The sequence below is a fragment of the Seriola dumerili genome, unplaced genomic scaffold (genome assembly GCF_002260705.1).
Source record: "Seriola dumerili isolate Sdu_G_001 unplaced genomic scaffold, Sdu_1.0 BDQW01000138.1, whole genome shotgun sequence".
Classification (NCBI taxonomy): domain Eukaryota; kingdom Metazoa; phylum Chordata; class Actinopteri; order Carangiformes; family Carangidae; genus Seriola; species Seriola dumerili.
In genome coordinates, this window is record NW_019174393.1 from 6,894,160 (window position 1) to 6,908,816 (window position 14,657).

At 41.8% G+C, this 14,657-nt stretch overlaps 1 protein-coding gene across 1 annotated transcript in view; it reads right to left on the reverse strand.

The window, feature by feature from the left end:
- Window positions 1–4,396, reverse strand: part of LOC111224574 (protein piccolo-like) — a 59,208-nt gene extending 54,812 nt beyond the window's left edge. Inside the window, exons 1-2 of the mRNA XM_022749118.1 lie at window positions 4,202–4,396; window positions 883–1,866 (exon numbers count right to left, since the gene is read on the reverse strand). Coding sequence (XP_022604839.1) covers window positions 883–1,866; window positions 4,202–4,396 — 1,179 coding nt within the window. The remainder of the gene's footprint in view (window positions 1–882; window positions 1,867–4,201) is intronic.
- Window positions 4,397–14,657: the final 10,261 nt, after the last annotated feature.

A 14,657-nucleotide genomic window follows, 5' to 3' on the forward strand; every position in this document is an offset into this window, starting at 1 on the left:
ACAGTACAGTATACCATTACCACAAACAGCATTAAACTTGTAGAGGCCTTATTCAGGATTCAAAATCAAAGGAAATCCACTTCCTCCATTGATCAATCTGCTGAAGAATTGACCCCAACTACATAGTAACAAATCCCAAGGAGATGCTCAAGCAGAATGAACCAGTCATTTTGGTATGCTGTAATCATGGCCCACCAGCGTTTACAGTCCATGTGTGACTGAGTGTCCTCACTGGCTGGCACAGTATCTTCCTGTGGCCATGACATGAGTCACCTTGATCAACATTCCCTGGGTCCATATGGTCCCTCTGTTCCTCAAATTGTGTGCCACTCTTATGAGATGCATTTCCTCTGCCAGGCTCAGAGAATAGCAATATGCTGCTACAGTTGGATTCAACTATACTGTAAAAATGTGTACCCTAACAAATGATTTGGTCTAATTTTGCATGCTTATTGCTTTATCCAACTACTGGAACATACTATCCTACATTTCCCTTGTTTCAAATTCAATTTCACCATTTGACAATTTCCTCCACAGAGTGGATGATGTTGATTCAACTAAAAACTACATATGAAGTCTGAATAATAGAGTAAATGAGCTTTTAGGATGTTTTTGCAGTGTAATATGGACAGAGAACATCATGGACATCATTTGATATTTCACACACAATTTAATCATGTGTGACCTTTCACACCCTCTGCCCTCAATGACATGGACTGTCTTGTGTATGATTATTAGATACATGCCAGTCTGGAATTTTGTATATTTCTCATTTGGGAAACTGACATTGATGTAACACATAACAGGATATTTCTGAAGTCACAGTTAGAATAAACTTACAAAAACAAAACAAAAGAAAAAAGGAAGTAATTGCTCTCTTACCGCTGAGTCTGGGGGGCTGAACCCACAAAGGCTGCAGACCTGGTTTTTACACTCAGTGCAGTTATTGTAATTAGGAGGGTCCTTAGACCCGGTGTTCAGCTGGGTGGTCTTACACAGTGGACAGAGTCCACCTCCAGTCTTTCCAGGCCCCTGCTGACCAGGAGGGCCTCCGCTCTTAGCTGGCTCCCCAGGATGAGCCCTGGGGCCAGGTGGTCCTTGCTGCTTGGGTCCAGGCTTCCCAGGTCCTTGTTGTGGGGGGCCACCTTTTTGTGGGGGAGGACCTCCCTGTTTGACACCTGGACCTGGTGGACCTTGACCTGGTTTGGGGGCCTGCCCAGGGGGTCCTTGGCCTGGTGGTCCCTGACCTTGCCTGGGGGCCTGCCCAGGGGGTCCTTGACCAGGAGGACCCTGGCCTGATTTGGGGGCCTGCCCAGGGGGTCCTTGGCCAGGAGGACCCTGGCCTGATTTGGGACCCTGCCCTGGCGGACCCTGACCTTGCCTGGGTCCCTGCCCAGGGGGTCCTTGCCCTGGCCTTGGCCCCTGCCCAGGGGGGCCCTGACCCTGTCTCTGGGGTCCTCCCTGTTGTGGTCCCCTCGGCCCTGGCCCTTGCTGAGGGCCCTTCCCTGGTGACTTTCCTCCCTGCTTGGACTCAGGTGCTGCAGGTGCATCTCCCTCCTCCTCATCCCCAAACAGTCCAAACTTGGGCATGTTGACATTGTCGCCCATTGAGGATATGGAGGAGGAGACAGAGGAAGTCATAGATGACACGGCACTGAGGGGGTTGGCCCCGCTGAGGAAGCTGGAGCCAAACATGCCGGATGACTTGGTCTCAGGGTCTTTTGGCTCCTGCCGGAATCTGGATTCAAAAAGGCTGAGGGATGAGGGACTGCGGCCCGGTATGGGCTTACCAGATGGACCCTGGTTGAAGGCGTCTACAGTTCGGCTCTTACTTAGACCTGTTGGGCCCCTGGAGGCCCCTATCTGCTGGGTTCGCTGGGCATCAGATTCTGAAGGTCTGGAAACAAGAAAAAGAACACAGAGATAGTTTTTGTCAGCTGTCGTAATTGCTATTGTGAGAAAACCTTTTAAGCCAAGACCACACCAACTCACAAATGAACCAGAGTCAAAATAAAAACAACAGACCTGACTGTGAACTAGACTTTAAAATCGATATAGCTCTGAAATATCCTTCAGCTCCTTATCTGTTAAGTTGCAATGGTAATTTGTTTGGTGACATTCAGCTGAAATGAAAACCACAAAGACCACGAGAAACTACTGCTGAATTATTCACTTTTAACCTGGGTTTAAAGACTCAGATCAAACACAGTCAGTCATGTTTGCCAGAAACAATACTACTCATAGGCTGACATTTACAAAGTCAACCACAGCAACATCAAATTTGTTCAGAACCTTTACGTAATGTGTCTTTTATGACTACCCATAAAGGATGTTACAGGAAACACAGACTGCAAACTAATGGTAAAAGAAAATGATTTCTCTTTCTTTTTAAGTCTATTTATGTTGCAACATTCTGAAAAATGGCAATTATCCACTTTGTTTTTATTTGTCTACCTACAGTGTTATTAATGCTTTCAACCCATTTGCCATTTTTCATCTCAAACAGTATTGCTCATGATATTAGCTAACTCCACTGCCTCCACTGTAGCATCACTGTGCTAATAATAAAAGTTAAGATCATGGCGCTAGCTCTCAGGCCCTTTCAACACATCAGTGAACACAAAATGTGTAGCTAGCAGCCCCGGGGTAAAGCTGACAGGAGAGTGAATACCACTGAATGACACGGAGTGTAGATCATTGAGATAGAGAGGGAAATGTGCGGCTCCATGGGGGTAAGCTGACACGTCTTTGTTAGCTCAGACTGAGAGGCAACATACACAACCCACACACACTGCCAGGCACAAGAATGAGAGTCAACAGGACCCTTAGAGAAATGCATCAATGGACTGATTGGATATTGTTTTGTTATTGTACGATGATGCGTGTATGCAACATATAGAGCACTACTGATTCTTGCTGTTGGTTGAAAGTCCCTGATGCTTCTGCAATTATGCCTGAGACAAATTACCTTCCCAGGCAGTAAAGTTGAATGCTGTAATGAATACTGATTCATTTTTACAATGAGCAACTAGGAACACATGACTTTACAGAGGAAGAACCCAGCAAACATTAAAAGCGGTGGTGTTGCGAAGATCCTCTGCAGAGTGGATTTCAGCACCACGGACAGCGACCAGACTCTCATTCACACTGACGCCTCAACAGCAGAATATGAAATCCGACTTTTAAATAAAACAATCAGAAAGCAGCAGGAGGGATGTCTACGAGTGATGACATTAACGCTGCTGTTCTATTTATAGTCCTATTAATATTGATGCACCCCCCACCCCCATCTCTAGCTCTGATATAAATAACAATTCTTCCCCCAGTTGGAGCCAATTAGCAGCACCGCACATCATCCCATTCAATTTGATATCGAGGAATCTTTCAAGATTATATTAATAAAATTCAAAATCTGAAATATAATATTGTAATAATGGAGCTGGCAGCAGATTGTTTTCACTAGCAGCTTTCTACCACCCCCTCCACAATAAAGCATACCCCCCCAAGCCGATTAACAACCAATTTAGCGAAAGGAGATATTTCTAACTGATGGTATTAGAAAGAGGATGCACGGCTGATAAGGGTGGTGGATTTGTTTTACTGGGTGTTAAGGCGTCGTTCTGATGGGGGGGAAAAAACACTGGGCACGACTGATTTTCTTACCCAGCAGGCATTTCGAAAATTTCGCACAAATATTGGAGGTGTGTCTCTCACTCTGTGAGTAACCGCGGACACTGACACAAACAACGGACTGATTCGGAGTCATTTTTTTTTTACACATATCATCTTTGAGAACCGTCGTTTGTAGTTAAGTGGTTAAAACAAGGATTCAAAATCCGTGGAAAAATAACGGATACACAACGTTCAAAGCGGCAGCCTATCAATAAAACGTGCCCAGCTAATATTAGAGTCAGCATGCATTTGATAGGGAAGACAGCAGTCTTTCTCAGTCATGCCAGATGTTGGTGATAATCCACTACAGAGGGCTCTAAGAACGGAATCATTTCTTGGTGCGGTTGGGGGGATTTCAAATGGGCGTGAACAGGCTCTCTGCCTCCTTCTTTCCAGATGATGTTGCATACAACCACAACACATCCACTCGCTCTGCTTTTACGTCTCATCATCTGGTTACTGTGGATTTTTTTTTTCTAAATGCATTAAAAAAAGCTAGTAAAAAGCCCTGCCTTCGTGCAGCTGCTGCGCCTCCGGGCTGCCTGCCTTGCGCCCTTGACATCGCCGCGGCGAGCTGCCTCCTCTGCTCCTCGCTGAGTTCACTCAGATTGACCGGAGTCCCATCGGAGACCCGGACAAAGCCGCCCTTCCCGTCAGGTGCCAGCCCCTCCGGTAGCCCAGACGGCGGCCCATCGCCTCCTTCCAGGCTGGCTTCGTTCCCCATGATCGACCCCTCCCGTCCCCTGTATACGGATCAATGCGCGATCCGAGCTTCTTCGCGTTTTTATCTCCAAAGTGCGCGGCGAAGAGGGTGTTCCTCGGTGTGTCGAAGCATCTCAGATGATTTTTATTCACTGGTCACTTCCTTTCCCTGTCCTCTCTTTCCATTTCCCTCGTTTCTCCTTGTTTTTCTGTGTCGCGCATTTCTGCAGCTGCACACCAGTCACCACAGTTTTCCGTGAGGGGGTCTCCAGTTTACTACTGCTCACTGCCACTGAAGGTGGTTTCCGGTATATTTTACAAAATAAAATCATAATTAACTGGCATTAGTGTAGGTATTCACTTTTGTACATCCCACACCACATAATGCAGAGCCAGAAAATAAAAGGCCAATTAAAAATTTTAATCTTCTTATACAGTAAACCTCACAAAGAACAGGTCAAACAGACTAGTCCTATTATAAACAAATAAAAAAATAAGTCTGTTAGTTAGGCCTCACTTAAGAAATCTGGCACGATTTGTGGTTTTGCTCCGCCACCCTAGGAGTTAATTAATTTTCACCCCCTCACCACCCCCCTTTTTAAGGCTTTTATATTGAAGTCTAAATAATATCACTTCCGCTTTTCTCTATGTAACCTTGGTTATCTTAACGATTCTCCAGCAGCCTCTCTGCTCTCCTGTTCACCGCGCATGTTCCGCCTCTGACAGGTGATCAGAAGACATCAGCAGAGGAAAATGTGGTGTTAAAGGGGACTAACTCCACTAAATATGTCTGGGGTGATTGTTTAAAAGAGTCGAGGATTAGTGGACCACAGAGGACAGGTGAGCCACTTGATGCTTTTCTTTTAGTCCTTTATTCTGGTTTTTAGTTTAAAGTAGGTAAAACCAAAGGAAACAGTTGTAAATCATGTTTATGGGTCAAGAATCAGGGGCATGGGTGAAAGGCATGTGGGCGTTCATATATATTGTATGAACACATAGACTTCTCCACATACAAAGGCTGTCAGTGCTTTTAACTATAACAAGTAACTGTCTGTGTGTCTGCACTGGCCATTCAGGTCAGAGCAACGACAAATATTAGATCAGTGTGAATCCAAAATGTCATAAATCTAATTTTAGGAGACATTGTTACCATAAAATATTCAAAAACATAAATAAGACGCCTGTGAAGGGTTCAGATGTTTCATGACATGAATAATATCTCATATGCTTTGTTTTTTTTTCTCAGCTGGCAGTTGGAGGATGTGTCATTTCATATGTAATTCTTTATATTCCTAACGTGCAGCTGAAGGCTAAGGGAAAATCTGGTTGTCTGTAGCCAGATAAATCACTATGAATTCTTTATCTCCACTCCTATGGTGAAGAATTGATTGCTGGTGTTATCATGAAGAACACTGCAAGTGATCAAATGAGAGTAATAAAAAAAAAAGCTTAATAATGAAGAGAACAGAGCACAGAGGCTGCAGTGTGTCTGACACATAGTAACATCATGCACTAATATAAATAATAATACGATTGCATTACATCAGCCCACAAAACAAACCTACAGTATATTTAGCCCCACCGTACGAAGAAGATGCACAACCAGCCGCCATATTCAGCGAGTAGGATATTAAAACACGTCGGCTCTACTGTACGTCAAGCAGATGTGCTGCGATATGACAGCGAGTGCTCATTTGTTGTGTTGTCTGTGGAGCTCTGGGGCAGATGTGTTCTGGATGCACCCAGCTCAGAGCCCCCAGTACCTGGGCAGGGATGGAGGGGAAGACCGAGTGACTAGATCCAGTACCAAGGGAAACAAAACCAAAGACCAGTACTGATTGTGTTTTTTTTTATTGCTACATGGAGAAGTTTCTGAATAAAAGCATGGAGGATGTGACACTACAGATCATCATTTAAACCACATTTTAGATGTGATGACAGCTCCTGTAAGTGGGATGTTAGATACCAGTCCATCCCTTGCATATCTTTGCTGTTGGGACTACATACGCCTACACAAAGTTTCATTTCCTGATTTTAGTTAAAAAATGATAGTGATGAAAATAGCAAAATAGAAATCATGACAGTAATGCACAAAAAGCAAATGCTGTTTTGTTTTCTTATAAAGGAATAGTTCAGCATGTTGGGAAATACAATTATTTGCTGTTTTGCCAAGAGGTAAATGAAAGATTCAATACCACTCTCATGTCCATTTGTGAAATATGAAGCTGGAGCTAGGGATGGTTAGCTTAGCTTAGCATAAAGACTGGATACAGCTAGCCTGGCTCTGTTCAGCGGTAACAAAATCAATCTACAAATGCCTCTAAAGCTCACTAATTAGCATATTGTTTGTTTTTAATCCATACAAAAACAGAATGTGCTGGACTTTTTCTTGGCTATACCAGCAGGGACTTCAGGAAGTCTCTCTTCCAAAGAAATAGCCTGGCATATAACCAATGAAAACCTTCTTTAGTTATTTATAGCCTACATTCAACAAATGAGATATAACATGTTCATTAGTGAGCTTTACAGATGCTGCTCAGTATGAGAGGAACAGCAGATTCAGACATGTATGTGTATGTGCTTGGCTGAGGAGACGATGGTGTGAAGTTGCCATCTGTGGGATTATGACTGAACACCTCAAAGTCAGCATCCCACCTAGACGTAACAATGCCATAGAGCCACAGAGCTTTAGTCAGCCCCAGATATCCAGCTTCAGTCAGTGAGTAGAGCAGGGCTGAGGTGCAGCCGGATGGTAGTCAGCCAGTTTGTGCAGAACCTGGTGTTAAATCAAGTCCCATCGTCCAGCGCGACTAGATTTTACCTGTAGGCAGAGCCAGGCTATAGCTGTTTCCCTCTGCTTTCAGTCTTTGTGTTGAGCTAAGCTAAGGGGGATATGTGCCAGATTATTTCTTGCATTTTTGCAAAAAATGGACACTGGAAAAAAGAGAAACAGCTAGCCTCTGAAAGCTCTGAAAGATGACAAAATTAGCATGGAGGTAACCAGGTAAAACAATTTGCCTGGTCAAGAAATAGTGTGACATATAACCAACACATGTTGTTTTGCATGAACTAAACAAACAAAATGAAATGTTTGAATTAGTGAGCTTTAGAGGTGCTAGTAGGAAGAATTTTTATGTTTTGGCAGTGCCCAGCTAGCCCTTTCCATGTTTCCAGTTTTTGCTAAGCTAACCTCCTGACAGACATGAGAGTGGTGTGAATCATCTAATCTAACACTTAGCAGGAAAGTAAATAAAAGTATTTCCCAAAATGTCAAACTATTCCTTTATCACAGCAGCAGTGGGGGATTTGGTCATATGGTGAAGATGCTGTTGACCTTGGTGGGTGTTGCAGCCACAGGGTTCATATCTCAGCCATTGCTCTTGCCTCACTGTAACCTTGACTGTTTCCTTTCATGCCTTTTTCCCAACCAACTTTTTCTACATATTCTTAATTATATTTTCTACTTCATCTCCTTGGCTGTCCTATGTATGAATATGCCTCTTTTTTTTTCTTTTTTTTCATAGATTTCTCTTCCTTTCCTCGTCTCTTTCCCTTTCTCTGTCTCCTCCTCCTGCACCTTAATGTATGTTTATGTGGAGGCAGAGGTAAGTTTTGGTTTCTTTCGTAAGTGATAAATGATGGTAGTATAGCGATTGCTCTGCTCCTCCCCTTCTTCCCACTGATCGCTGAGGCATGGCCTGATTGTCTCTACGCTGTGAAGCGGAAGAAGAGAAGCCCGTACATGCATGCACTCTCACTCTCTCTCGCTCTCTCTCTCTCTGTATCTCACCCACATATATTCATATAAACACACTGACTAAAACATCCAGTCATGCAAAGCAAACATATTCACCCAGACGGACAGGCAGACAGTCACACAAACGCACACAGGTGTAAATACACAACAGCAAACACAGGCCTGGGAACAAGTACTCTCTGAAGCATGTGCAAACCCAGCAAGTTAGACACACACACACACACACACACAGAATACTGAACCATTTATATCAGTTATTGAAATGTATCCAGTCATACAAGATGTATTCAGATCCTCTTTGTGATGAAGTATATGTAACAATTTAGCAATCTAAAAATACTACCTTACAGGCAAAGGTCCTGCTGTAAAAATCCTACTTCACTAGAAGTACAGATATCTGCAAGATGTACTTGTTGTTGGCAACCTAGGGGTCATGCCCCCTCCAAAGGGTCACAAGATATTTCTGTGGGGTCATGAGATAATTAATGGGGCAGGAAAGGAGAAAAAACAACGTCCTGCTATAAAAATGTTTATTCATTTTATGAACTTTGCTCTGAACTTTTTTTTTTTTTAATGAAAATACTGAAGAATTTTACCTCTTTGGGCCTTTGATAAGATTTAAATGAGTTATTTAAATGAAAACTCTGAAAGGTTCAGAGGGGAAATCAGCTGAATAAAAAGGTAATTGGGGTTAGGGGTGGGGTTAAATGGGAATACTCAACTAAAATAGAAGTACCTTAAAATTATCTTTAATTACAAGACTTTTACTTATTTTCCACCACTGAATTCATGTTTTTGATCAACTCCTCTCCTGGACATTTACAGTATGGGACAGATATGCAGTGTACAGCCTCACCAATGTAACTTGAGTCTGGTAACCAGATAACACACACAGTGCCGTGTTCATTAAATTTGAATACTCAGTTGGGGTATGAGTGCAGAGATGCTAACAAAGGCAATTTCTTTTGCTCTAGAGATCGGTGGCACTGCAAAAACTCAAGCCTCAAAGCACTAACAACAGCTTCCAAACACAACAAGTTGCAGGTTTACATCACAAGACGATGCACCAAAGACACCACTATAGATCTAAGACACCTGTGAGACTGTACATTTACCACCACAGCTCTTTTTCCCCTGTGGTATGGCTGTGTAAACAAACTACTAGAACCTGCCCCAGAGAGACTTAACTCCATAATCCCGTCCTCTTTCCAGAAAAAAAAAACAAAGAGCAAAGAGTTACATACCTTGAATTTAGTGGATTGTATGTGTGTCTTGTGATATCCTCAAACTTAGCGTGTGATGAGGTGCACCTGCTCCTAAGTGACGGTGTCCTTGCAAGTGACGTTTAATTTCTGGTACATTAGGACGGGACTGAGCCTTTCTCATCCCTATTAGCAACCTGGCATGAGTCTAATTCCAACATCAACGCCAATTTCTCCTGACCAGCGAGATACCGTCGACTAAAAATACCTTTAAAGTCACAGAGGCTCCCTTCCTTTCCTCACTCAATCTTACTATCAGGTAATCACACATGCATGCGCACACAGACTCACGGGTAGGTGTGCACCTGCTGCCAACACACACACACACACACACACACACACACACACAGTGACACAGACAAAGACACACTCATGCACAGACGTAAGACGTCCCTCTAATCCTCTTTTCTTCTGAGAGATAGGCCAATCACACACTGCTCTGTGCTGTAAGCTGTTTTCTTGTACACACAGTGCATGAAGTCCTGCTGTAACTCTCTGCCATAGCTGAGGGTCAAGTTAACTCACTGGCAATCAACTGAAACAACAAAACAAACAAGCAGAAAAAAGGCTCCTGAATCAATTATTCATCCCGTGCCAAACTACATTTCACCCTCAGAATCTTTTTCTTTCCCTCACAGCAGCCACAAATGCCTCTAAAATTGCACTGAGGAGCCATGACATGACCATCTGTTGAGCCCAGTAAACACAAACAAGGGAAGTGGATTTAACATGAACAGAAAACATATATGACTGCTCTGCATTATCTGAGAAATAGGCCATATTTCTTTCTCGCAGCATGCAGAGTCCTTTTCCTCACAGCCAAATTCTCTGCGAATAATGTTCCTCGCTCCCCGAAGACACACAAAGGCGTCTGATTCAGACTCAACGCAGTGACGGAGTTACATAAATCCCTTTTTTTCATACGAATACACAGCAGCACAAATACAAAAGGTATGAGTATAAAGAGTCCAGAAGATGCGTGTGTATGTTGAGCTGCTAAAAAGCTTGAATTGATATCTGTCTTTGAGATTTTATGATATGACAAATGTGTAAAATGCAACCAACATATGACAAAAGCTAAATCATGATTTACATGCTTCAGTTGTTTCGAAGCTAAACAGTCACATGTGCTCATCTTCAGCTCCTCATCATGGCTAAAGTGGATTCAAAAGGTGCATGGAGTCACTCAGGGATCCCAGTGGTCATCCTTATTTCTCCTTTCAGTCCAGATCGCTGCCAGGTCATCCTCACATTTTACTGATCACATATGTTTGGACAGTTAAAGAGAAATCTGAAATCAGTGTCTGTAGGGTTTATTTCCAGGAGGCTGTTATGGTGCTTGGGTGAAGGACGTGGGAAGGAAACTTCAAGTGGTACCAGGACTGTTAATAGGATTTGCTGATCATTGTCTGGAGGCCAATCTCCAAAGCCACTATTCCAGTGGCAGATTACTGTAACAGCAACATGACCTCCTTGCCAGTGAAAGGTGCAAGGTCAACACTGGGGATAAAACCACAGTACTGGTAAAAAAATAAAAAGATAAAAAAACTGAGTGTGTTCTTGGCATTTTGTTATGTTTTTGCACTGCGCTTCCCAGAGGTCACTCAGATGGTGTGACAGTCCTCTGATGTTTTGTTCCTAGGAAGTTTGAATTCCTGTGAGAATGCCACTCATTTTTTTTGTCCATCCAATGGAGGCTGCTCAGGCTAATTAACAAGTTTTTTTTATGGTGCATTCCCCACAAGCTGCTGTCAGCATAGCTGCCTGTCAACACACCCCTGGAAAACCCAAAACTGCGGTTTTGAAAACGTCAGAAAGCCTTTGTGAATTGGCAATGTAAATGTACGGATTATAACCTTAAAGGAGCAGAAATACACTTGGAATTACATGTACTGACTTTCTTGCCAAGATCACATTCTCGTGTCTGTATGTTGAATAATGCAGAGTTGAAACGGGGGGTAACAGCTGGCTTGGCTGTGTCCCAGGTTAACAAAATGTGCCTTCTAGCACTTCTAAAATATAGCAACTAAAACATTGTATATTTTATGCATCACCATTTCTCACAAAGGCGCAACAACCTCCTGAACATAACCCCTATTAAAACCATTTCACTGTTTTAACTGTTGCTGCAGCTGGATTTTACAGTGTTAAAGTTTGTTGTGGAGACTCCAAGAACCCTCTGCTCCAAGAAGTTATATAGAGTTTTTATGGATTAAACAAAAATACTTTTAGTGAGCTGTAGAGGAGCCGGGGAGTGGATTTTGAGCCAGGCTAGCTGTTTCCCTCATTTACAGTCTTTGTGCTAAACTAAATCTAACTGATCTTCTCATTGAACACTTGCCAAGGAAGCAAATTAGCATATTTAGCAAAATGTAATACTATTTCTTTAATGTTAAATCAATGAAAATAATATTATTCTTTAATCATGAAAAATTCTTGTTGAACAGAAACTCAACGTTGTATGTTGCCTTCACAAACATGGCTCACCACTATAATGGATTTGTTTTTTGTCCTCCTCATCCCCCACTCTCACTCCACACACCACTTGCATTTCTCTTCATGAGTTGACAGCAGCTGACATCTTAACTGATGCTGCTCCAGGGTCTGATGGGCTGATTCATCAGTAATGGAAGAGGATTGGGAGTAGTCCTTTAGACAGAGAAAAAAAACCCACTCATTTTAGAAAGAAAGGGAGGAAAGATAATGTCAAAGTAATGTGGGTTTCAGTGCCAATCAAGTCATACACACCCCCGCAGTTCATGAATCATTAACAGCACACACACCTGTTGTCAGGGTAATGCGTCACAGCTGGTGACATCATCACTTTGCAGCGAGGGGGTAAGTCCCTTGTGTTTAGCTTGGCTGAACATAGATGAGTCACACTGAAGGCAAATTCAAATGTGCATCTACATACAAATATACACAGTTATCATTTTATGGAGCCAACAATATTGTGGGGTTAAAACAGTCCAAAGCCAAATATCTCTACAAGCCTTAGGGAAATTTCTTTTTTCTCTGGCTTGTCTGTTGTTTGGACCAGGAGGCTTTAGAAGTCCTTGTTGATTTACCGAATCCTTGAGCGTCCCACCGTGAATCACTATTCTCTCCAGAGATGGACAGGAATAGGTCATTGATCACCTCATCAATCCCAAGCAATCAGTGAATGGAGCATGGATGAGGTCAAACTGGTGTGAGAGTCTGTTCATATCTCTCCCTTCACACACGCCTGGCTGTGCAGCTGTTGTAAGGTGTCTCTGTTTATGACTCCCCAACCTTGTAGCTCAGTGTTGAGGAGGCGGGATCACAGCCATAAATCATGGCTTCTTAACAACAGACATGGAAACAGCACTCCCACAGGGCACGGCATATACAGTGAAACCCCAAGGAATATATGAGCAGAGAGTCAATGCTCGTGGTAAATATGGCTAAGAAGCTTTTAATTTAGTCCAAATAAATGTGTGTTGAAATATAATGCACCTGCCAATTATATTCTTGATTAATCAGTTAATCATTTGATCTATAAAATGTAAGGAAATAGTCAAACTGCTAATCTCAAGCCCCTACAGCCCAATGTGAAGTCATCAGAATATTCAAAGGGAATGTTTGACAAGCAACTGAAACAATTAATCAGTTATCAAAATAGTTGCCATTTATATTTCTCTCAATCAACTTAATCAATTAATCATATAAGTTAAATCATTGAATTGTTATTATTATTAAATTAAAATATCAATTAAATTGAGTGAAATCAATTTAATTACTCAATTAAATTAATAATAATAAATTTATTCAACCAACTTGAGTAAAATTAATTCACTTGAATTTATTCAAATTAATTAAAAACTGAGTGAAAATTAATTTGATAAAATAGATTAAATAAAATTCTATGAAGGACAAAAATTTAAAGGAAAAAAATGACAATAAATAAATACATTTATTTCTGTATTTCTACATTTATTTATTCACATTTATTTATTTATTTAGTCTGTTTAGTGGGATTCAGGCTTGATGGAAAATGTCATCTATCATCCAGGAGAGCTGCTCTGTGCCAGATGCCTTCCTGGTTGCCATGGTTTCTGCAGCAGCTGCCACTCACCTGCAGGGTTCCTAATTATGGGATCACATGAAGATTAGTGCAATGCACATAACAGTTCACTGTAGCACATCTACGAAGCCTGTATCTGTGTCATACAGTACGTGTCACTGCTTTTCACAGCAGCTCAAACAACTGAACTGCAGGTGAATGAGTCAAACAGAGTTCAGAGCTTTACAGATGCTTTAACATCAGCCAGAGAGAGAGAGATGGGCAGGTGCTGATGAAGGGAAACAAGAGAAGCCTGCTGGCATGTTGTCCTGCTGTTGAACTAAATCTCTCCTTGCCCACAGACTTCGTTTCCCACAATCCCTTGGGTTTGCGCCTGGGCAAGAAGGAATGGGTCAGAGCTTCTGAATTCTGAAGAAGTTACTTTCAAGGGCTGTGAGAAGATTTGGACACAGACACACACACACACAGACAGACACACACACACACACACAGACACACACACACTTTAGGTCACCCACACACACAAATATATTAGATATCAATGTCGCCCTTTTCATTCCACTGTCTTGTACCTCCCCAAGTACATTCAGCGCACACACATATACACACTGACACTCATGTTGTAAAGAGGGAGATAAAAAAGTTGAACTGATGTCCTTTGATCAGGTATGAAATGTGAACAGGCTTCTCCATTTAATATGCACTAAAATATTGATATCATTTAAATGCAAAAGATTTGCAGAAATTTTCAAGTTAATTGTCAAGTATTTTTAAAACATTGTCTTAACTCTTAATTAAATATAATAGATTTATGTTACACTGCAAATTGCACATCCTTGTCACTGCAACAGGATTTGAGAATTAAGACTAAAAAGTTTAAATTATGTGAAATTTTACGAACAAAATTGATGAGAGCAGTGTTGAGTTATTCAGTTATCAAGGCCTAATATTCTGAAACCCTAATAAGCTGCTGTGGTGTGTTAAAGCTGTTTCACCTTTTTCTCTAAATATTACAACTTTATTCTCAAAAGTCCAAATGTATGTTTCCTCCAGGAATGGCTCAAATACTATGTTATACATTTTAAAAAGGAAAAGGGAAAAATCCAGTGAAAACATGAATAAATGAATAAATAAATAATACATTTCAATAAATTTCATATGGAAGTAATAATTGTGATCGACAGAGCTTTAATGAATGTTGCTTATATCCTGCAGCAGC